Genomic DNA, 25767 nt, shown 5'->3' on the forward strand with positions numbered 1-25767 from the left:
TACAAATAGGAATAAATTTAATTCCATTCATATAAATAGACTTAAGACATGAAGCCTTTAAAATGCTAAACACCAAATAATTCCATTTTCATAGGCTCTTTCTTATTTTTTACTGGAGTATAATTGCTTTACAGTGGTGTGCTAGCTTCTGCTGTACTACAGAGTGAATCAGCAATAATTATACATGTATCTCCCGCATCTTGAGCCTCCTCCCACCCCACCCCACCTCTCTGCATCATCACCGAGCCGAGCTCTCCCACTGGCTGTTTTACACAGGGTGGTGTGTATGTCAGTGCAACTCCCTCAGTTTGTTCCACCCTCTCCTTACCCCACTGTGTTCACAAGTCCATTCTCTATGTCTGCATCCCTATTCCTGCCCTGAAAAGAGGTTCACCAGCACCATTTTTCTAGATTCCATATATTTGCATTAATGTTCAGTATTTGCTTTTCTTTTCTCTACAGATTCTAGATTCACCCACATCACTACGAATGATGCAATTGCATTCATTTTCATGGCTGAGTAATATCCCATTGTAAATATGTATAACCTCTTTATCCATTCATCTGTTGATGAACATTTATGTTGCTTCCATGTCCTGGCTGCAGTGAAACTTGGGGCACATGTACCTTTTTGAATTATGGTTTTCTCAGGGTATATGACTGGTAGTGGAATTGCTCAGTCATACACTAGCTCTATTTTTTTTTTTTTTCACAGGCTCTTTTTAAAATTGCCTTACCACCAAATAATCTGCCCTAAAATATTTAATATTTGAGGTCAAAACAGTGAGCAAGAGAAGTTCTGTAATGTACTGAGGCAACTGCTATAAGGAAATTTGCGTGCATGCTCAGTCATGTCTGACTCTTTGTGACTCCGTGAACTGCAAAACATCAGGTTTCCTTCACTATCTCCCTTCACTATCTCCCAGAGTTTGCTCAAACTCATATCCATTGAGTAGGTGATGCCATTCAACCATCTCATTCTCTGTTACCTGCTTCTCCTCCTGTCCTCAATCTTTCCCAGCATCAAGGTCTTCCAATTAGTCTGCTCTTCATATCAGGTGGCTACAGTATTGGAGATTCAGCTTAGCATCAGTCTTCCAATAAATCTGTTGTTGTTCAGTTGCTCAGTAGTGTCCAACTCTTTGCAACCCCATGAACTGTAGCCTGCCTGGCTTCTCTGTCCTTCACCATCTGCTGGAGCTTGATCAAACTCTTCTCCATTGAGTCCATGATGCTATCTAACCATCTCATCCTCTGTCATCCCCTTCTCCTCCTGCCTTCAATCTTTCCCAGCATTAGAGTCTTTTCCAGTGAGTCAGTTCTTCTCATCACATAGCCAAAGAATTAGAGCTTCAGCTTCAACATCATCCTCCCAATGAATAGTCAGGATTGATTTCCTTTAGAATTGACTGGTTTGATCTCCTTGCAGTCCAAGGGACTCTCAATAATCTTCTCCAACACCACAGTTCAAAAGCATCAGTTCTTAGGCACTCAGCCTTTTTATGGACCAGCACTCACATCCACACATGACTACTAGAAAAACTTTTTCCAGTGCTGTGGCCTCTGCTGAGTTTTCCCAATTTGCTGGCATATTGAGTGAAGCACTTTCACAGTATCATTTTTTTAGGATTTGAAATAGCTCAGCTGGAATTCCATCACCTCCACTAACTTTGTTTGTAGGGATGCTTCCTAAGGCCCACTTTTAATGACCTCACATTCCATGATGTCTGGCTCTAGGTGAATGTTCACACCATCATGGTTATCTGGGTCATTAAGATCTTTCACATCTCTCCTTGATATTCTTTGGAACTCTGTATTCAGATGGGTTCAGTTCAGTTCAGTCACTCAGTTGTGTCTGATTCTTTGTGACCCCATGGACTGCAACACGCCAGACCTCCCTGTCCATCACCAACTCCCAAAGTTTACTCAAACTCATGTCCGTTGAGTCCGTGATGCCATCCAACCATCTCATCCTCTGTTGTCCCCTTCTCCTCCTGCCTTCAGTCTTTCCCAGCATCAGGGTCAGATGGGTATATCTTTCCTTTTCTCCTTTGCCTTTCACTTCTCTTCTCTTCTTTTCTCAACTATTTGTAAGGCCTCCTCAGACAATCATTTTGCCTTTTTACCTTTCTTTTTCTTGGGGATGGTTTTGATCACTGCCTCCTGTACAGTGTTACAAATCTCTGTCCATAGTTCTTCAGGCTCTTCGTCTATCAGAGCTAATCCTTGAATCTATTTCTCACTTCCACTGTTAAATTGTAAAGGATTTTATTTAGGACATACCTGAATGGCCTAGTGGTTTTCCCCACTTTCTTCAATTTAAGTCTGAATTTTATAATAAGGAGTTCATGATCTGAGCCACAGTCAGCTCCCAGTCTTGTTTTTGCTGACTGTATAGAGCTCATCCATCTTCAGCTGCAAAGAATATAATCAATCTGATTTTGGTGTTGACCATCTGGTGATGTCCATGTGTAGAGTCTTCTCCTGTGTTGTTGGAAGAGGATGTTTGCTATGATGAGTGTGTTCTCTTGACAAAACTCTGTTAGCCTTTGCCCTGCTTCATTTTGTACTCCAAGGCCAAACTTGCCTGTTATTCCAGGTATTTCTTGACTTCCTACTTTTGCATTCCAAGCTCCTATGATGAAAAGGACATCTTTTGGGGATATTAGTTCTGGAAGCTCTTGTAGGTCTTCATAGAGCCATTCAACTTCAACTTCTTTGGTATTAGTATTGGGGGCATAGACTTGGATTACTGTGATATTGAATGGTTTGCCTCAGAAACAAACAGAGATCATTCTGTCATTTTTGAGATTGCACCCAAGTACTGCATTTCAGACTCTTTTGTTGACTATGAGGGTTACTCCATTTCTTCTAAGAGATTCTTACCCACAGTAGTAGATATAATGGTCATCTGAGTTAAATTCACCCATTCCAATCCATTTTAGTTCACTGATTCTTAAAATGTTGATGTTCACGCTTGCCATCTTCTGTTTGACCAGTTCCAATTTACTTTGATTCATGGACCTAACATTCCAGGTTCCTATGCAATATTGCTCTTCACAGCATCAAACTTTACTTTCATCACCAGACACATCCACATCTAGTCATTGTTTCCACTTTGGCTCAGCCTTTTCATTCCTTCTGGAGCTATTTCTCTGCTCTTCTCCAGTAGCATATTAGGCACCTGCCAACCTGGGGAGTTTGTCTTTCAGTGTCATGTCTTTTTGCCTTGTCACACTGTTCATGGGAATAGTAAGGGTTGATTTCCCTTAGGATTGACTGACTTGATCTCTGTACTATCCAAGGGAATCTCAAGAGTCTTCTTCAGAACCACAGTTCAAAAGCATCAATTCTTCAGCACTCAGCCTTCTTCTCACATCCACACATGACTACAAGAAAAACCATAGCTTTGACTGTAAGGACCTTTGTTGGTAAAGTAATGCCTCTGCTTTTAAATATGCTGTCTAATTTGGCATAGCTTGTCTTCCAAGGAGCAAGTGTCTTTTAATTTCATGGCTGAAGTCACCATCTGCAGTGATTTTGGAGCCCAAGAAAATAAAGTCTCTCACTGTTTCCATTGTTCCCCATCTACTTGCCATGAAGTGATGGGACCAGATGCCTTGATCTTTGTTTTTTGAATGTTGAGTTTTAAGCTAGCTTTTTTACTCTCCTCTTTCACCTTCATCAAGAGGCTCTGTAGTTCCTCTTCACTTTCTGCCATTAGGATAGTGTCATCTACATATTTGAGGTTATTGATATTTCTCCCAGCAATCTTGATTCCAGCTTAAGCTTGATCCAGCCCAGCATTTCACATAATGTGTTCATTTGAAAAGACCCTGATGCTGGGAAAGATTGAGGGCAGGAGGAGAAGGGGACGACAGAGGATGAGATGGTTGGATGGCATCACTGACTCAATGGACATGAGTTTGGGTAAACTCTGGGAATTGGTGATGGACAGGGAGGCCTGGCATGCTGCTGCTCATGGGGTTGCAAAGAGTCAGACACAACTGAGTGACTGAACTGAACTGAACTCTACATTTAAGTTAAATAAGCAGGGTGACAATATACAGCCTTGACGTACTCCTTTCCTAATTTGGAACCAGTATGTTGTTCCATGTCTAGTTCTAACTGTTGCTTCTTGACCTGCATACAGGTTTCTCAGGAGGCAGATAAAGTTTTCTCGTATTCCCATTTCTTTAAGAATTTTCCACAATTTGTTGCAATTCACATGGTCAAAGGCTTTAGCATAGTCAGTGAAGCAGAAGTAGATCTTTTCAAAATCATTAAAGAAGTGTTCTTAGAATTCTCATTAACCCTGCAGGTTACAGTATTGGTGAGGGGCCACAGAAGTTCATTGACAACTTACGTTTAACCACAGTAAAGTCTATAAGCTTGAACCTCATCAAGTGATAACCTGCAGTACATAATATTGGTACATATCCCAGAAATATTTAAGTCTGCTGAAAACACTTGAAAGCAATGATTCTCAACTGGGTGCTCTTTTGCCTCCCACAGGATTTTTGGCAATGGCAGGAAATATTTTTGATTGTTGCAACACAGAGAGGGAAGATATCTAATGAGGGAGAACCCAGGGATGATGCTAACATCCTACAGTGTTCAGAACAGCCCCCACGACAAAGAATTTTCTTGTCCAAAATACACATAATGCTGAGGTTGAGAAAGTTTGCTTTCAAGGATTCATCTTGAACTTTTTACTTACACTTTTATACAAAGATGTTTTGATCAGAGGCATTTCTCAGTCTTGTGTTCAGCTTAAAACTTATAATAACTGATAACTGATGTTTATTTAGTAAATCCATATAAAACCATCTTTCTTAGGTATTTACCTAGTAATCTACAAGGATTAGGATTAGTGGCAAATTTCCTCAAGTTCATTTTTTAGACAGGTTATAATGCCAAGTCCACTAGAGTTACACTCACTCTTCTCTCACCTGGAATTGAGATTGATTTGAGGAGGTAAGAAATGAATGGAGAAAATGTGACTAGCCAGCAAGACTGAAATTAGGGTAAGGCAAACCAGCACCCTAGGCCCGTCACTCTTTTAAATTAATCTTGGTCAAGTATAGTTGATTTAGAGTGTTGTATTCATTTCTGCTGTACAGCAAAGCAATTCCATTATACACACACACACACACACACTGTTTTCTAATATTCTTTTCCATTATAGTTTGTCACAGGATATTGAATGTAGTTCCCTGTGCTATATGCTAGGACCTTGCTGCCTATCCATTCAATATGAATTTGCATCTGCTCACCCCAAACTCCCAGTGCATCCATCCCTCATTCTCCTTTCACCTTGCCAACCACAAGTCTGTTCTCATGTCTATGATTCTGTTTCGTAGATAAGTTCACCTGTGTCATATTTTAGATTCCACATACAAGTGATACCAAATGGTGTTTGTCTTTTTCTTTCTAACTTACTTCAGTTAGTATGATAATCTTTTTTTTTTTTTTAATTATTATTATTATTTTTTTTTTTACTTTACAATATCGTATTGGTTTTGTCATACATCAACATGCATTCGCCACGGGTGTACATGTGTTCCCCATCCTGAACCCCCTCCCACCTCCCTCCCCATACCATCCCTCTGGGTTATCCCAGTGCACCAGCCCCAAGCTTCATGTATCCTGCATCGAACTGGACTGGCGATTCATTTCTTATATGATATTATACATTTTTTAATGCCATTCTCCCAAATCATCCCCCCCTCCCTCTCCCACAGAGTCCAAAAGACTGTTCTATACATCTGTGTCTCTTTTGCTGTCTCGCATACAGGGTTGTCGTTACCATCTTTCTAAATTCCATATATATGCGTTATCTTTAGGTCCATTCATGTTGCTACAAATGGCATTATTTCATTCTTTTTAATGGGTGAGCAGTATTCCATTGAATATGTGTGTGTGTGTGTGTGTGTGTGTGTATGCTGTGCTTAGTTGCTCAGTCATGTCCAACTCTTTGTGACCCCATGGACTGTACCCACCAGCTCCTCTGTCCATGGGATTCTCCAGGCAAGGATGCTGGAGTGAGTTACCATTTCCTTCTCTCTCTCTCTCTGTCTCTCTCTCTCTCTCTCTCTCTATATATATATATATATTTATATAAATTTATACATATTTATTTTGTGTTTATATTTTATATAATTTCATATCTTTAATATATATGTATATAAATTTATATGTATAGAATCACATCTTCTTTACCCATTTATCTGTCAATGGACATTTAGGTTGTTTTTATGTCTTGGCTATTGTGAATACTGCTGCTATGAACACAGAAGTGTATGTGTCTTTTTGAATTATAGTTTTATCTGGATATATGCCCAGAGTGGAATTGCTGAATCATATGACAATTCTGTTTTTAGATTTTTGAGGTACCTCCATGCTGTTTTCAATGGTGACTTGCACCAACTTACGTTCCCACCAACAGTGTAGGAGGGTTCCCTTTTTTCCACACTCTCTCCAGCATTTGTTATTTATAGATTTTTTTAATTACAGCCATTCTGACTAGTGTGAGGTGATACCTCACTGTAGTTTGATTTGCATTTCTCTAATAGTTAGTGATGTTGAGCATCTTTTCATGTGCCTCTTGGTCACCTGTATGTCTTCTTTGGAGAAATGTCTATTTAGCTCTTTTGCCCATTTTTCAATTGGTTGTTTTTGTGTTTTCTTATTAAGTTGTATTAGTTGTTTGTATATTATAGAAATTAAGCCCTTGTTGGTTACACCATTTACAAATATTTTCTCCCATTCTGTAGGTTGTCTTTTCATTTTGTTTATGGTTCCCTTTGCTGTGCAAAAGCTTGTAAGTTTGATTAGGCCCCATGTGTTTAGTTTTGCTTTTATTTTTATTTTCTTGGTACACACTAGTGGTAAAGAACCCTCCTGCCAATGCAGCTTAGACGTAAGAGACTCGGGTTCAATCCCTGGGTCAGGAAGATCCCGTAAAGGAGGGCATGGCAACCCACTCCAGTATTCATACCAGAAGAATTCAATGGACAGAGAAGCCTGGAGGGCTGTAGTCCATAGGGTCTCACAGAGTTGGACACAACTAAAGCAACTTAGCATGCATGCATGTAGACTGACCTAAGAAAACATTGATATGATTTACATCAGAGAATGTTTTGCCTATGTTCTCTTCTAAGAGTTTTATAGTGTCTGTCTTATATTTAAGTCTTTAAGCCATTTTGAGTTTATTTTTGTGTATGGTGCAAGGGAGTGTTCTAACTTCATTGATTTACACGCAGCTGTCCAGCTTTTCCAACACCACTTGCTGCAAAAATTGTTTTTTCTCCATTGTTCATTCTTGCCTCCCTCCCTTGTCAAATATTAATTGATCATGGGTGTGTGGATTTATTTCTGGGCTCTCTCTTCTGTTTCATTGATACATATGTCTGTTTTTGTGCCAAGACAATGCTGGTTTGATTACTGTAGCTCTGTAGTATTGTCTGAAGTCCGGGAGGGTCACGCCTCCACCTTTTTTCCTTTTCCTCAGAATTGCTTGAGCAATTTTATAGTTCTTTGGGCTTTTATAGTTCTATATAAATTTTAGGAGTATTTGTTCTACTTATGTGAAAAGTCTCATGGGTAATTTGATAGGGATGACATTAAATCTGTAGATTGCTTTGGGTAGTATGGCCTAGGTACCGCACTCTTAAGGAGGAACTCACAGACCTTTACTTGAAGAAACCGGAGAGTAAGTGCCTCCTTCATTTTTTATTTTATTGTGGTAAAATACCTATAACATAGGACTCCGTATTTTAACCATTTTAAAGGCTGCCATTCAGTGGTATTAGTTCATTCACAATGTTATGCAACAATCCCCACAGTCTAGTTCCAGAACTCTTTCGTCACTCAAAGTAAAAGCTTCCTACCCATTCAGCAGTTTTTCTGGATTCCCCTCCATGGCCCCAGCTCCAGAGCAACTACTAATCTGCGTTATGTCTCTGTCGATTTGTCTCTTCTGAATGCTTCATATACCTGGAATCATATACTATTTGGCCCTTCGTGTCTGGCGTCTTTCACTAAGCATTATGTTCTCAAGGTTCATCTGTGTTGTAGCTGTATCAAGACTGTCTCCTTTCAGCTGAATAATGTTCCATTATAAGGATATCATTTGTCCATTCATCAGTTGATGGACATTTGGGTTGTTTCACCTATTGGCTCTTGTGAATAGTGCTGTTATGAACATTCATAAATGAGTTCTTGTTCTAACACCTGCTATCAGTTTTTCTGGGTATGTATTTAGGAGTGACATTGCTGGGTGACATGATAATTTCATGTTTAACTTTTTGAGCACCTGTCAGACTTTTTTCCACAGTGGCTACGCCATGGTACATTCCCACCAGCTATGCATGAAGGTTCCAAAGTCTCCAACATTCTTGCCAACACTTGTTAATTTTCATTTTTTCAATCCTAGCCATTCTAGTGGGTACGAAGTGATATGCCACTGTGGTTTCGATTTGCATTTCCTGAATGACTAATGACTTTGAGCACCAACAGGGGCTTCTTGGCTGTTTTTGCCACCTTAAACGTTGCACCTCATGTGACCCACTTGCTTCAGCCTAGTCCCAACTCTGCTGATCAGTGCCTGACATCAATACAAAGTGGCCCCTAAACATGGAGGGAAAGCTGGCGAGATCTGCCTCTAAGTCTTAGAATTCTGCATTCAAACATCTCTATTTGACTAAAGATGGAGTTTCTTTCATATCTGCAGTTGAACCAGAGCCTCCTGCAAACCTGACTTTGGAATTAAAACATCCAGAAGATAGAAAACCATATCTATGGATAAAATGGTCTCCACCCACCATGACTGATGTAAAATCTGGTTGGTTCATTATCCAGTATGAAATTCGATTAAAACCTGAGAAAGCAACTGATTGGGAGGTGAGTCAGTTGGAAACTTTTGGAAGGAACTGTGTCCTTTGGCAAAGATGAAGACCCCAACTGAGAATCGGTCGTGCCTCCTAATTATTAGGCCGCCATGTTTTCTTCCTGATACTGATGTAACCCTCGCACATGTGGAAAGGCTTTCTCCCTACATCCATCCATCTCCCTGCATCTCCTGGGATGGATGGGGACTCATCATCACAGCTCTCCCAGGACTAGATCCTTGCAACTGAACAGCCTTTTCTGCCAGGTTTCCAACCCACCCCCCTCAGGATATCTTAGATCGAAATGTCTATGAGAGTTCTTAAGTGGCACTAAGTTGGAGGAAAAAAATCTCAATGTAATCAGTCCATGGTTAATGGCTTTTTTATTTACTTTTAAATTCTTCATTGTAAAGAAATAGTACAATAAATTATAGACATTATAATAATCTATTCTTAAATATTTTAGTTGTTGTTGTTATTTAGTCACTAAGTTGTGTCTGACTCTTTTGCAACCCCATGGACTGTAACCTACCAGGCTCCTCTGTCCATGGTATTTTCCAGGCAAGAATACTGGAGTGTGTTGCCATTTCTTTCTCCAGGAGATCTTCCCAACCTAGGGATTGAACCCACATCTCCTGCATTGGCAGGCAGATTCTTTACCACTAAGCCACCAGTGAAGCCCTAAAGACTTTATTATATGTCTCTTTTAAAGAAGGAGTATTTCCAAATATATATTTCCAAAGTATAGCCAAAATAATATGATCACATGTAGAAAATTAATTGAAATTCCTTAATAGCATCTTTTGTAATTCTTTAATATCATTTAATGGCTAGTCCATATTTTAATTCCCCCAACTGCTTCAAAAATATTTCAGTAGCTAGTTTGTCTTAACCAGAATCCACTTCAAGATCACATACTGGCTGACTCATGTACCCCTTCAATCTCAACGTGCTAAGGAGACCAAGCCACTTGTCTCAAAGAATGTCCCACCTTCTGCATCTGTCTGATTAGTTCTTTATAAGGTCAAGGTCATTTAGCCAGTTTCTCTGTCCCCACATTTCCTGTAACCAGACATTAAAAGACTTGATTAGATTCCAGTTGAACAATTTTTGGCGAGGAGATTTCAGAGGTGATGTTATATGTTTCATATTGCATCGTATCAGGAGACAAACCCATTCTGGTCAACCTACCATAAATGATGCTAAAACTGGCTGCTGGACTGGGGAGATCACATCCTGATCCCTTGATTGTAAAGTCATGTTTGATTTATGCACAACTGCTTCAGTGTTCGTAAATACCCAGTTCTCTTTCACCTAGGGGCTTCACACCCATGAATAATCCTTAAGTCACTTATTTTATTAGGTTTGGAAAATAACAAATTTCCAATTTTGTTAAGTAGTCACCTTCTATAATGTAGAATTCAGAAGGTAAGATGTAGGGAGCAGTATATTTGTCTTTCTGAAATAGTGTTCCAAATGGAGAAGTAGAAAACCTGTTGTTTTTTGTGTGAGCAGTGTTTAACAGGAGGAAGGGATGGGCGGAGAGGGTGAAATGGTGTGAACAGGGTATGTAGTGTGACCTACATACTGGCTTCTCTGCTAGTGTATCTCCTAAAGGAAAAGTTTCCTTATAACACAAGTCAGAGTGACTTCTGTTTTCCTTGGCCCTCCCTAGACTCATTTTACTCCGAAGCAGACTCAGCTTAAGATTTTCAACTTATATCCAGGACAAAAATACCTTGTGCAGATTCGCTGCAAGCCAGACCATGGATACTGGAGTGAGTGGAGCCCAGAGAGCTCCATCCAGATACCTAATGGTAAGTGTCTTGAAATTCCCCAAGGAAGAGGGGATTCTGCCTGAAATCTGCCATTGTTTTATTGCTAAATATTTTTAAACAGAATGGGTTTAGTAAACTTGTATGTTGTAACTACTAACAGAAAAACTATTTTGAGTCTTAAGCAGAAGAATGAGTGGAGGTGGATTTATCATCTCTCCACTCAATACAGAGACGTCTGAAAGTATAGCATCTTTCCCTAGGCCACTGTGAGTGAGGATCAGTTTCTATTAATAGGATAGGATATATCTGCAGACATGAGCTTGGAGCGTCTCCAAGGGCTTGATGGTCAATTATTCTGCCCTCCACATCTGCCCAATCCCTATCATTCAAGGTTATCACCTAGAATTTGCAAGGTGCTATCCCACCTGACTGCAAGGAGATCCAACCAGTCCATTCTGAAGGAGATCAGCCCTGGGTGTTCTTTGGAAGGAATGATGCTAAAGCTGAAACTCCAGTACTTTGGCCACCTCATGCGAAGAGTTGACTTACTGGAAAAGACTCTGATGCTGGGAGGGATTGGGGGCAGGAGGAGAAGGGGACGACAGAGGATGAGATGGCTGGATGGCATCACTGACTCGATGGACTTGAGTTTGACTGAACTCCGGGAATTGGTGATGGACAGGGAGCCTGGCGTGCTGCAATTCATGGGGTCGCAAAGAGTTGGACACGACTGAGTGACTGGACTGAACTGAACTGAACTGATCCCACCTGAAAGGCATGTACTGATTTTCAGTCCTTGATGACAATTACATGTTGATCTCATTCAAGGAACAGTATGTAGAAGGCATCCAGTTCTTCAAGTGCCATTAAACATAGTGGCTGGTTTTCTACAAAGGAATGATTCATCTTGCATTTCTACAGTACTTTACAAAGTCTTTACCTTGTTTGGTCCTCCCAACCATCTCAGGTATTCAGAAAGAATAGAATTTCCATTAGCAACTGAAAGAGAGGAAACTGGAGCTCAGTGGAATTAGAAGTCTTGCCCAGAACCACATGGCAAAGCCTAGCTCTTGTGACTACTGGCCTGACCAAAATATCAGGGTTTGCGCTGGCATAGGGAACATAGCACTAAACTACAGGCCATAAGACTGTGCATCCAGTCCTAGCTCTTACTAAATAAAAGCACAGGGTCTAGAAGCAGACGGCCTGGGTTCAAATCCCAGATGGCAACTTTATGGCTACCTGCCTCTGAATACACCACTCCTTGAGTCTCAGTTCCTCATCTTTACATACAGCAATGTATGTAAAGCAATGTATGTAAAGAGCTTAACATCATATGGCTTTTACTAGGAACTTAATAAACGTTAGCTTGTTGTTATTTTTACTGTAACTGACCATGTCCTCATGGATTTCCTCTGTAAGTATCACCTAAAATGATATTTTAAAGCACTTTGAAATGTTTAGAGTACTGTAAAACATATGCTGCATATTAAAATTTAATAATATTGGGAAAAAAGTAAATCCATCATTAACGCTACTCTGTTTGGATTGCTGTTCAAATCAAAAAAGGTATAGAGGGGCAGGGGACTTATGTTCAAAAGTCTCATTTCTTTGTTTGTTTTAAACAATGCTGTGTGTGATCAAAGCTTTCTGGCTGTTTGTTTTTAGACTTCCCAGTGAAGGACACAAGCATGTGGATCTTTGTGGCCATCCTTTCTGCTGTCATCTGTTTGATTATGGTCTGGGCAGTGGCTTTGAAGGGCTATAGGTATTTCACTCTACCCTTCTCTCAGTCATGGTTGTCAGGGATAATGGCCAAAAAAGACAATACAGAAATGATGAAAACCTACAGATAATTCAAGCACCTCGTTTTAGCCATTAGTGGCAGTGTGTTCACCATGAAAAAGCTTTTATCAGTGCTAGCAAAAGTAGAATAGACTCATTTTAAGCTGATGTTCTTTCCATCAAATGGAGGCTGACAGTTGTGAAATAGTAAAAATCTGGCAAGAGTAGCAAACAATCCACTAGTCATTTCAGAATCAGTCAGAGTTAACTAGCCAGAGTTCATTTTAACGTTGGCCTTTATGGCTCAGATGGTAAAGAATCTGCCTGCAATACAGGAGACCCAGCTTCAGTCCCACAATTGGGAAGATCCCCTGGAGAAGGAAGTGGCTACCCATTCCAGTCTTCTTCCCTGGAGAATTCCATGAACAGAAGAGCCTGGCAGGCTACAGTCCATAGGGTCGCAAAGAGTCAGACACTACTCTTTGTTGAACACTTAACACTCTATAGTTTATTCATTGTTGTCACCACTGATTTAGTGGTTTCATTTAGTAGCCTCAGAACTCCTAACTTCTACCTACCATAGTCCATGTAGCAGCCATTTGGAGATAAGGCTAATCTTTCAAAAGTTACAAAGTGATAACATGTACCATTTATCTTATCTCACGAATCATTTTATAGCATGGTGACCTGCATCCTCCCACCAGTTCCAGGGCCAAAAATAAAAGGATTTGATGTTCATCTGCTGGAGGTAAGTGCCAGGGTGGAAACTGTATTGTGACTTGCCCCTGTGTAACTGTCATCTTTACACATGCGCACACCATCCCCATTAGTGCAGTCTGGCTAGCTTGGCCATCCATGGCTTGTTGTCCCTCCCCTTCAGCAGGGGTGCTCACAGAAAGATGTGAGAGGCATGAGGGTAATTACTGTCAGGAAGTGTCAGAGGGCAATGAAAGAAAGCCAAGAAAACATCAGCACACATAGCAATGCTTGTTGCTGCTGCTGCTAAGTCGCTTCAGTCGTGTCCGACTCTGTGCTACCCCATAGACGGCAGCCCACCAGGCTCCCCCGTCCCTGGGATTCTCCAGGCAAGAACACTGGAGTGGGTTGCCATTGCCTTCTCCAATGCATGAAAGTGAAAAGTGAAAGTGAAGTCGCTCAGTTGTGTCCGACTCTTAGCGACCCCATGGACTGAAGCCTACCAGGCTCCTCCATCTATGGGATTCTCCAGGCAAGAGTACTGGAGTGGAGTGCCATTGCCTTCTCCAGCAATGCTTGTTAGGTTTATCAAATCTGTTCATAAGCCCTGTCATAAACATTTTATACAAATAATCAGTTGAGAAAGTGGGTGAATATTTGATGAATACAAAAGCGTGACCTTCCACCAGCCCCTCCTCCATCAGACTTTGTAAGCTCTCACTTGAATATTCTCTACATAAGGCCATAGTAACAGAATATCTTACTGCAATTTTTGCTCAGTTTGAGTGCTCAGCTAACACTGGCTCAGTACAAGGGAGCTGGTATTTGCCAGAGCCCATTTAGACAGATTCAAGTGGGAATTAAATTTAAGTGTTCTGAATGAAAAGAGGGGTTAGAACATTTTACATTTCTCTGCAGGTTGAAGTACATATTAATAGTTTCGATTTGACCTTCAGCTTAACATGGAGGTATATAAAAGCAGTTACCTACTCATTATGTCACTTGACATCAGCCACTGTGAGGCCAAAAGCACAAGATTGTGAAAAGTCAGCCCCAGGGAATTTATTCTGATGGCGTTCACTTTGATTGCAGATATCACAGCCTTCTCGCCTTGTGTCTATGTTTTAATAGAAGGGCAAGTCCGAAGAACTTCTGAGAGCTCTGGAAAGCCAAGACTTCCCCCCGACTTCTGACTGCGAGGACTTGCTGATGGAGTTCATAGAGGTAGATGACTGTGAGGACCAGCAGCTGATGCCACGCCCCTCCAAAGAACACACGGAGCAAGGCGTGAAGCCCATGCACCTGGATCTTGACAGTGACTCTGGCCGGGGCAGCTTCGACAGCCCTTCGCTCTTGTCTGAAAAGTGTGATGAACCTCAGGCCCATCCCTCCAAGTTCCATACTCCCGAGGGCCCTGAGAAGCTGGAGAATCCCGAAACAAACCTTACATGTCTCCAGGCCCCTCAGAGCACAAGCGGGGAAGGCAAAATCCCCTATTTTCTGGCCAATGGACCCAAATCTTCCACATGGCCTTTCCCGCAGCCCCCCAGCCTACACAGCCCCAGATATTCTTACCACAACATTGCTGACGTGTGTGAGCTGGCCCTGGGCATGGCAGGCACCACAGCCACTTCGCTGGACCAAACAGACCAACATGCTTTAAAAGCCTCAAAAACCATTGAAACTGGCAGGGAAGGAAAGGCAACCAAGCAGAGGGAGTCAGAAGGCTGCAGTTCCAAGCCTGACCAAGACACGGTGTGGCCACTACCCCAAGACAAAACCCCCTTGATCTCTGCTAAACCCTTGGAATATGTGGAGATCCACAAGGTCAGCCAAGATGGAGTGCTGGCTCTGTTCCCAAAACAAAACGAGAAGTTTGGCGCCCCTGAAGCCAGCAAGGAGTACTCAAAGGTGTCCCGGGTGACAGATAGCAACATCCTGGTGTTGGTGCCGGATCCGCAAGCGCAAAACCTGACTCTGTTAGAAGAACCAGCCAAGAAGGCCCCGCCAGCCCTGCCATAGAATCCAGCCAAGGCCGACCTGGCTATCTCCCCCACACCCCCAGGCAACTGCAGACTCCAGTTGGGCTGGGGACTGGGTCCCCCAGGTTTTATGCACTCTTGCAGTGAGAGTTATGGAAGGATGGGTTCAATTGTGATTTTCCTTCAGGGAACACTACAGAGTACGTGAAATGCACTCTACCAGAGAGGGCTCAAGAACAGGGTTAGAATGACACTACCCAACTCCCAGTTCACTCTTAATTCTCTATTTTCAACCAGTTGCCTCTCTGTCCAACAGCTGATTCCAGAACAAATCGTTCCATCTTGTGTGATTTGTAGATTTACTTTTTTGCTATTAGTTGTCAGATTATATGTTCAAAGATATAAAAGCACATTGCCTAGTATTCTTAAGAGACAGTGCCAATAGGTATATAATCTGGAAAAGGCCTTCATGGTTTCGTATGTGACAGAGGGGTATAAGTCAGTCAAAATTGTTTACCATGGGAAGATGGTAGATAGGAGAGAAATGCCATGAAAACCACTTTGAAGACCAGTTGCTTAACCTTTGCACTCCTCTTTCATTTTATTAGGATTAACCAAATACAATGCACTTAAAAAGATTCATTCTAGAACACCTGACAAATTGTTTCCATCCGTTCCTATTACCTTAAAATGACACATGGCCAATATGCAAGTAAACAGGATGCCTCCATTTTTTTTTAGTAGTTTGAGTTTATTAAGCATGGATTTTACCCCTAAATTGTATTTCATTCTGAAACTTCTAGAAAATAGGGTTTTAGAAAGTGAAATTTTCTTACACAGGAGGCAAATGAGTTTCATGTGGTGAATCCTTCTAAAATGTTTTCCTCTTTCATTTGAGCATGATAGATAATTTATTACACACCCTTGTCTTCTGTTAGTGAAAAAAAAAGTCCCAAAAGATTAACTTTAATTTAAAATATAATCATAGCAGGATGCTCACGGAAGTACTGCCTTACTGTATATACAAATTCTACTTTAATATAAACCCATAAGTTTAACAATGTATTTTTGAAGACTATTTTTCTATCACTTAAGTAAAATAAAAGACTATTTTCTATCTTCCCAGTACAGCTTGTTTACGTATTCAGCAGGTACAGTGTTTATATGAGGTTATAATGAGTATTTTCAGTACTCGGCGATATATACAGTCCCTGTTTGTGGAATAAAATGCCATACCAAGCCAAAGCCCACTGAGGAATAGGAAGTGGATGACAAAATTCAATTTCCAGCACAGTGTAGTACAGTTTTTCTGATTCTTTTTATCTCCCGGATACTTTAAATAGCAATCAAGAAACTAGAGTTTTAGGACTCTCCACAAACTGAAAATTACTTCTTTTGTAATTTAGGGCCACTCTGGGGGTTCTGCTCTTGGGGTGAAAATTTTCACTTCTCTGTGAAATTTTCACTTCTCTGGGTAAAAATTCATAAAGATGAAATTTTCACTTCTCTGGGTGAAAATTTATACAGATGAAGAAGGAGAGTGGAAACATTTAACATACTGCCTTAGAGAGAGGGTTTTTGTTTTGTTTTTCTGAGCAATCTTGGGCAAATCCACTTGTGTGCTCACTTCTTCAGCTGGAACACAAAGAATCTGAGCTCCCTCTGTGAGTTAAATATTCCAGCCCAATAAGTCCATGTTGACAGGAACGGGACTCAGAGGTTGGCTGATGTGTGAAAGTGAACACACTGCCAGAGCTCCCAGAAATGCAAAGGTAACATATCTGAGGCTCTGTTCACCCAATACACACACAACTGGTTAAGAGTGAGGGAGCTGTTGGGGAAGATTGTCCAAGTTTATTCAGTCCCCTAGATCCTTGCTACTCAAAATACAGTCTGAGGACCAGCCACACCTGCATCTATGGGCGCTGCTTGGAAATGCAGAATCTCTGCCCTCGCCACCCCCATCCACCTGAATCTGCATTTTGCTAAGATCCCCAGATGATTCAAGTTCACAGTGAAGTTTGAGAAGCATTGCCCTAGCAGATCATTTCCACTAAAGCTGATTGTAGTGCCTGGAGTAGTTCTTTCCTGGAAAGTACAGGTTGAGTCTGTTTGACTTGCAGTGAACAGTACTGTCATAAAAAGGTATCACTTTTAAAATCTATTAGTGGTTTGGGATTCACATAATGGAAGAGAATGATCTGCAAAAGCACATACAACTTCTAAGAGGGTCAAGGAATATACCCCACCTTGAGAAGCACTGACCAAAGACTCGGCCCTTCAAAGCCAGCACAGACCAAATCTTTCTCAGAATAGTCCCATCTCCTCCAAGGTGTGTATGAACCACTCTGATAGTATGAGGATTCAAAAATAGTATTTTGATGTATGATTTGGCATGTATAAAAAAAACTTTCATGGCTGAAGACTCAAACTGAATTCTTAAAAAAACATCAATTAGTAAGTAGATTACTGTCAATCACTAACTAAAGCCAGGGCTATAATTCTTGGTCACTTAGCACTCTTTAATGAATTGCGGGGTTTTTTTTTCATAGTCTAGTCTATTTTCTATCAAGAAGTCCTCGAGTCAAGTGGAAGTATGCAGATTAAGGGTCAGGAGACCCAGCTTCTAGTGCTAATTATGTTAGCTTAGCTCAACTGCCTTCTCTGGGTCTCAGTTTGCTCTGAATGAAATGCTAGGCCAAATAATCTATAATGTCCTTTTAAACTGTGAATCCTTAATTCCATGATTCACTCAATAGTGTCCAGCAAAGATGATTAACCGATGCCTTGTATCATAATTAAGCTAACAAATAATTGCCCTTCATCATAGACACACGTCCTCTTCAGTGATGTGCTCATTTTGTTTCACTTTTTCTTTTTTTTTAGTTGGAGGACAGTTGCTCTACAATATTGTGTTGGCCTCTGCCACACATCAACATGAGTCGGCCACAGGTTTAAATCAATGCCAACTAATCTTAACATATTGTACATGCATTTTACAAATTACATAGGTATAGAATCATAGTCTAAAGTGATGTGCAAATATGTGTATAGAGGGAAGCAGAGATTTTTTTTAAAAGACATTGAAAGAGGCTCTGATTTTTAGGGACAAAATGCTTTTCTTATACTAGGCTGCTGATTCTGGTTTGCACTTTTGTCGTTGTTGTTGTTGTCTTCTTACGGATTATGAACCACTACTGCACAGTTGGTGTTAAAAGCCTCAAGCTCTGATTTATAAAAAGTCATATTTTTATAAATAAACACTTCAAGCTACAAAGCACATGGAAATAGGATAGCCAGTGGGTGATTTATGGAAGCTTATAACTCAAAGTGCAAAATCTTCTCTAGTCAGTTTTAGCAAATGGGTACAAGGCACCTCAGATGAGCACAAGTCAAAATCAGTCACGTCACTGACATGCAACTGACTCTCCATTCTCCTAAGTGCCTAAGGCCAATCCCAACTGGTTTGGTCCAAAGTTGGTCAATCCCTTACCATCTGTACAAGATGAAGGAGTTTGACTCTGTCCTATAGTGACCCAACTGAAAGGGGGAATCTGATGAGCAAGCAGAGGCACCTGAGCTCCAGCGTGCAGCTTAGCTGGGGAAGGTCTGTCCCCCAACTTTCTCCAGGCTGCCTGCCGCTGCCCATCACTTTCAGAAAGACGTGATCCAGCCAGGTGTAATTTTGTTATCTCTTTAGAGTAGACATGAAAGAATCAGAGTTGTACACATTTTACAAAGTGCCTTTTTTTTTTTTTTTGAAGTTTTCTTTTCACAAGAAAAGTGTATTGTTTAGACAGTAAATTTTACATTTTAAGTAAATGAATGAAAAAGCCAGAAAGGGAATCATTAAATGGTCTAAGGTCCAATCAGCAACCGCTGAGTGGATTTTTATTGTTTAGTTGAATTAGCACACAGCTGATGTGAATACTGTAACTTATTTTGATAAGAAATTGACTCTGGCTAAGATTTTGGAATAAGTCTGCCACCCTGTTACTTGAGACCCTCAGTTTAAAAACACATTAATGCACTTTCAAATGGCTTTGAATTGCATGCCAGGGCCTGAAAAGGGCAACGCGTGTACCATGGAACTTGGCACACATGCAGAAAGACATAAAAGCCTCTGGATTATGGTCCGCAGGATTGCTGATGTAGATTTGTCATTGTTGAAAGCCTCTAGTGAACCAATTTCTTTTTCTGCCTTTTCAGCCCATGCATCATTAACATAGTTGCTAGGGTAGTGGGCTGAGCACTCAATTTCCGGCTGCCAGTAAACAGGCTGTGTGATCTTAGCAAGTCCTTTAAAAGCTAATCTCTGGTTCCCTCATCTGTTAAATGAGTGGCTTGGCCTAAGACGTTTCTAAGACCCCTTCCGGCTCTAACAGTCTTTGATGCGCAAGATCTGAGTAAAATCCAGGGTTTCGGTAAATGGCCCAGGGACACTGCAGGAAAACCCTGCTGATGATCCCTTAGCCTGAAGCAGTGGACACTGTGGCTGTAACAATGCTGAAGAGAAAAACAGGTCTACTCCTGCAAGTCCCATCGATTTCATTTAACATCCTTGGCTCCTCCTCTTCTTCTTAGCTGTCCACCTTGTAGGCTTTTAATGCTCTCACTTAGGGCCTCCATTTCTCCTGAGAGTTCATTATGTACAGTAGCAACCATAGGATTTGCAAGAAACTAAATTATTCATAAACTATGACTTTGGCCTGAGTCAAACAATAAATTGGCCACATAGATATCAAGGCCCAAGTTAAAGGTCACAACTTATCTTATTTACGGAGCCACAGGCTTAGAGATTCTAGCTCAACTCATCCATTCATTCATGTGTTCAAAGGCCATTAATAAATCCAAGCTACAATGAAGACTCTTGTGGAGGTCTTAAGCAGAAACTTAAAAATGCAAAATGATTGCTCAAGAGTTTTAATCTAATCAGAAATTCTATTTATAGTTATGGCCTGGATGTATTTCATGACCAGTGTACATATCATCTGCAAATCAAATAGTTCTCTCGCTAGATTTATGTATTTCAAGACGATTTTGGCTCTGAGACCTTCACATAGTTACCTATTTCCATAAAAGGAAACAGATAGAAAAATAGAGTGTGGGGGACTTTCCTGGTGGTCCAGTGGCTGGGACATCACACTTCCAATGCAGGGGGCCCAGGTTCCACCCCTGGTCACGGAACTAAGATCCCACTTGGAAATCCCGCATGGCACAGCTAAGACCTGGCACAGCCAAAGTAAATAAATAAATAAATATAAAATATTTTTTAAAAAGAAAGAAAAATAGGATGTTTCTAAATGTCTGGGCTTCTCAGGATTACACAGAATGCCGAAAGTAACCTGCTAAACTCTGATTTTTTTGGATGTAGTGACTCTGTTCAGTGTTCTGAGTTTATGGCTAAGAGATGTGCATATGCCCACGACTGTTTTGTCCACCTTGATTCCTTTGATTTACGCTCCAATTTCATGTCAGGAAGCACTGAGATATGTAAAGTGGGAAAACATACACTGTTTATGTGGTTGTGGTCAATGAAAAGAGAGACCTTTAACCATAGTCTGGTAGTTAACTTTTTACCTGCTGCTGATAAAAAGAAAAAAACAACTCTAAAAACTTTAGCTACTTAAGTAGTAATATAAAAACCAGTAGTTTCATATTATGGTCAACGCACACTTCACCTGCATACATTTCATAATCCAATCTGAGTTTTCCATGCAAATTTCACATATCCTAAGTAGGTGGGGAAATCTTGTTATACTACTTGAAATTGAAAAATTGTATGGCAAAGAGTCTCCTAAACAACAGTTTGTTTTATGAAATTCCTGATAAAATGATTTTGAAGTTTTAAAAGTAATCATTTCCCTTCTTATCCTAATGTCCTTCTTTCGAAGCTGCTTATTGCTTAGAAATGATGTCACATTTTCCACTTTGACTATTTTCAGTGGCATAGTTATGTATTTGCCAGGTGATAATCCTGACTTTAACTGTTATATGATTTTATATTATATTGCTTTATGTGGTTCAAAAACTGTATGACACATTGAGATATATAATCCTCCTATTGTGAAACTAACTGTATACTACAAAGGAAAATAATTATTTCATGAGTTAGAATCTATCCATATATATTTCGATGTGATTGTTTCTATATCTGGAAAACAAGACTGAAAAAAATATGTAATCATATCTTTCTGTTGAAACCGTGAATGTGCTAAATTTTTTTCTTAATCTTTGTCTACAAGTAGTATGAGTTGCCATTGTACAGCTGATCTGGGGTTAAGTGTTTAAAGTACAATCCAACAATTGTTTAAAAGTCAAGTCAACCCCTCGACTTTGCTTCATGTGACCTCTGATACTTCTGGGGTGTTTTTTGCATAATTAGGCTTGCTTTTCTGCTTGATCAGTCATTTCAAACAATTTTCATGTCTCATGCAGAAACCAAAGCAACCTAGAACTGGCTGTTAGGGATCTGTGTCTTCTGTAAAGCCATATTGAAGTGAAGGCTAAGGGACAGCCAAAGGTTCCATACATTCAAACCTACCACTACCTCTGCTTTTTCTCTTTTCCTAAAAAATGCCAAACAAAATTCTTCAATATTGCATAGGAAATTAGAAGTGATTGTTACAAGTTTCTGGGGTCTTATTTTGTTTTTTTACGTGAAGATACACCTCCTAAATTAATCAGTTTGTAAGTTTATGCTAGGTTTTCTCAATAACCATTTTTACATTCTATAAAAACTGGCTGATGAATAAGGGCCAGAAAGAATACATAGTAGGTCACCAGGTGAAAAACCAACAAAATTATAGATGCAGATTTTTCCCTAACCAGGAGTCACCACAACGTGGTTACCCAAAGCCATGAGGGGCATATTTCTCACAATTTGATTTCCCTAAAGCCCCCAGAAATAAATTTTTTCCTTATCTGATTTTAACCATCAAAGATATTATGGTATGGGAAAAATCAGGCATATATCAGAAATAACCTTGTTTTGATTTTAAAAATTCATTTCTACATGAACTAGTTACAATGCCTATTTTTTTAGTCTTAAAAAATTATAGAAGACTGTATTCATCTAATTTATCTTGCATCTTTAGTTCTGTAAATCTTTAGTTATTGCACATTGTGCTTTCTGTTGCCCTTGGATTTATTAATTTGTCTCCTTCCATTTTGAGAGGACGCTGTGGATAGCTAAATCCATATCAAGAGCATGGGAGATGCTGCTAACTGCTATTACCAGACTTCTTCATTTTTTACTTCACACCAAAAACAATGCTTGCCAAACAAAATCATCCCAGTATAATATTATCATTATATTTCTACTCATATTATTGAAAATTCCCAGCTCAGTGCCTGGCTCAATAAATGTTTATTCTCCTTGCCTCCCCTTCCTCTATTTATTTTTATTTGATATGTAAATGAAAAAAATAACACATGCCTGGCTGAAACAATTTTCTTGATGGATTTTTGCTGCAAAAGGATTTGTAATCCAGAAACTATTTATATAAATTAGACCAAAACAATTTTCCTCCTTTCTCTTCACCCTTCTGTATGATTGCAAAGTATAATTTCCTTCCTTCACCCCCATCCCTCACACAAGAAGCTGCTAAAAATAAAAATAAAATGAGATGGAACCAAGAACCCAGGGATAGATCAGAAAAGCTCATTTAAGTATTATAAAATAAAGGAAAAATCAAGCCATTTGAAAAATGGAATGCTTTTGAACAGTATGATTCATCCATATTACTAACAACATCTCTTCTGACCAAATTCATTGGATTAAGTGTAAAATGCTAATCTTTTAATGGATCTAGATTTAGAAATCTTTACCTACTGCTTATACTTGTGTTGCAGAATTATGGGATGGTGTGAGGTTTGCTTTACAAATTCTTCTCTGACTCCTAAATTCTCTAATGCCATGTCTTACCAGGGAATAAGAAATTTCTTACATGAATATCATCCCCTAAAACTTGGCTTCTGTCAAAGACTGACTCCCCCATACTTACACTGGTGCCATCTGCTTTTAATTATTGGACACACATTTACTTTGAAGCTGGAAAAATTGGAGTGTCAGTCACCAGACACAGCATTCATATAATAATGATGAGTTGGAGAAGTACTGTGTAGCTAATTTTCCAAAATGACATGCTTTCCTAAAAGGAAACAGAAATTATATGTTGCCACATCTTTCCAGAACCATATCTGAAACCTTAACCCCACCAAACTCTACAACTGACTAATCAACTTCTACATATTCTAAATCTCCCCTATTTTGAGGGCCTGTGAGATATAATACCTATTTAGCAGAAATCTTGATGTCTTGGGGTTAGAAGATAGGGCAGGATTATAGGAAATGGGGGCTTTCCTGGTAGCTCAGCTGGTTAAGAATCTGCCTGCAATGCAGGAGACCCCGGTTCAATTCCTGGTTCGGGAAGATCCCCTGGAGAAGGGATAGGCTACCCACTCTAGTATTCTTGGGCTTCCCCGTGACTCAGACAATAAACAATCCACCTGCAATATGGGAGACCTGGGTTCAACCCCTCGGTTGGAAAGATCCCCTGAAGGAGGGCATGGCAACCCACTCCAGTATTCTTGCCTGGAGAATCCCCATGGACAGAGTTGCTTGGCAGGCTACAGTCCCTGGGTCACAAAGGGTTGGACATGACCGAGCAACTAAGCACAGCACAGCACATAGGAAATGGGGTTATTGAAAAACCTCCAATAGGACCTTACCCGTTAGGGAAGCAGATTCTCACAGTTTTATCCTTCTGAAGAGTACAGATGAGATTAAACTCATCTTGATATTGTAAAGCATAGTCTACATTGGAGGTCTTGACACTTAAATTGGAATTCTTTTGCCCATAACCTCACCTACTCCTGCTGCCTATACAAGTGTTAAGCAATTTTGTCTTATGATCAGGTTCACACTAAAACTTATACTTACCAATGAACTTGAAACACAGGTACTTTTATGAATGTGATAAAATATTTTTTAAGTAAATCTAGAGGATGTTAGTCAAATACCACTTAGGTTGTCAGTTGGGGGAACACTGGTATAAGCTAAGGGAGCTCAGGAATTTTTATTACTGTATTTATAAATGTGTTTGAAAGAATTTGTAAATGTCACAGGTACATTTTTAAGGTGATACACATTTGCTCCATAAATTATTAAAAATTAGTGAAATGAATTTCAATGACATTTGGCAGTAGTTTTGCTTCAAGTGATCAATATTGATATTGTTACTGAACTATGTAATCTCATGATACATTTTTCAATACTTTTTCAGAGCAACTGCTTTTGCAATGGTAGCAATGCTTAATTTAAATTGAATCAATAAATTTCTTCCTAAGCCATGATTTTTGGTGGGTCTTTTACTATGTATGTGAAACATTTAATGAATAATATAAGTTTTGGAGGTTTTTTATTTGTTTCAAAAAAACTTTATCAGGACATATTTTTTAAAGAAGGAAAAATAACAGCAATCTAAGCCTCTCTGGAAATCAAAAATGCAGACACATACTGAAATATTTGGCTTAGAACACTCATCCAATGCTTTTTTTCCAGGCATGCATTCTTGAGCTCCTCTTTCAACATATTCCCTGATTTTATTTTCCTATTAATTTTAAATCAAAACTGACATCTTGCTTCCAACCCAGCTAAATTCTACATCTTCTCTTTCCACTGCCCTCAAGTTCCTGAGTCTTTAGCCATTTGCCAGACTTGAGCTTTAAAAATGCAAACATGTTTGGAAGCACTCAGAAATTCCTTGGGCCTTCTGGGAACAACCAAGACCAATGAAGATGAGGGGTTCCAAATCTAATAAACCTGCTCTCCCAAGTGAGGCTTAAGCCACAAATCTCAATGCCAATGATACACATTTTCTTTTGTTTACTTCTTTCTATCCCATGTCTTCACTTAAAACTCCAGCTGCGATTGACCCTTCCATTTATAATCTTTTGTCTTTTGCACCAAATATGCCATACACATGAAAATTATAGAGGATGATATAACAAAGATCTCCACTTACCAACACCCAAATTTCACAAATATTACCTCTTTACCAGACATTTTCTTTTTAATAAATGAAATACAATGGATGCAGAAAATGACATCCCTCAATAACCAAATTCTCTATCTTACTTCTCCAGTGGTAACCATAATCCTGCAGTTGTATATCCTTTCTGGCCATTTAAAAAATGGCTTTACTTCATACATATGTATCTATAAACAACATGTACAGTTACTCTGGTGTTTATGAATTTTACAGACATAATAACACATATCATCATGCACTTTGATTTTTTTCATTCAGCATTGGGTTATGGAGATCCAAATAGATTCAATTGATTGGTTCTTTTTTCCTACTTTTTATTTTATATTAGAGTATGGCTGATTAACAATATTATGACAGTTTCAGGCAGACAGCAAAGGGACTCAGCCATACAAAAAAATGAATGCATTCTCCCCCAAACTCCCCTCCAATTCAGGCTGCCACATAACATTAAGCAAAGTTTCCTGTGCTATACAGTAAGACCTTGTTAGTTATCCATTTTAAGTATAGCAATATGTACACGTGATCCCAAACTCCCTAATTATCCCTTCCCCTCATTCTTCCCCTCTGACAATCGTAGGTT

At 39.7% G+C, this 25767-nt stretch overlaps 1 protein-coding gene across 1 annotated transcript in view; it reads left to right on the forward strand.

Annotated features, from left to right (window-relative positions):
- PRLR (prolactin receptor) overlaps positions 1 to 24478 on the forward strand; it is a 70486-nt gene extending 46008 nt beyond the window's left edge. Inside the window, exons 5-9 of the mRNA XM_005907371.3 lie at positions 8735 to 8904; positions 10567 to 10708; positions 12338 to 12437; positions 13133 to 13202; positions 14282 to 24478. Of these exons, the coding sequence (XP_005907433.1) occupies positions 8735 to 8904; positions 10567 to 10708; positions 12338 to 12437; positions 13133 to 13202; positions 14282 to 15172 (1373 nt within the window). The 3' untranslated portion in view covers positions 15173 to 24478. The remainder of the gene's footprint in view (positions 1 to 8734; positions 8905 to 10566; positions 10709 to 12337; positions 12438 to 13132; positions 13203 to 14281) is intronic.
- The last annotated feature ends 1289 nt before the right edge of the window (positions 24479 to 25767 follow it).

Source organism: Bos mutus, chromosome 20 (assembly GCF_027580195.1).
Source record: "Bos mutus isolate GX-2022 chromosome 20, NWIPB_WYAK_1.1, whole genome shotgun sequence".
Taxonomy (NCBI): domain Eukaryota; kingdom Metazoa; phylum Chordata; class Mammalia; order Artiodactyla; family Bovidae; genus Bos; species Bos mutus.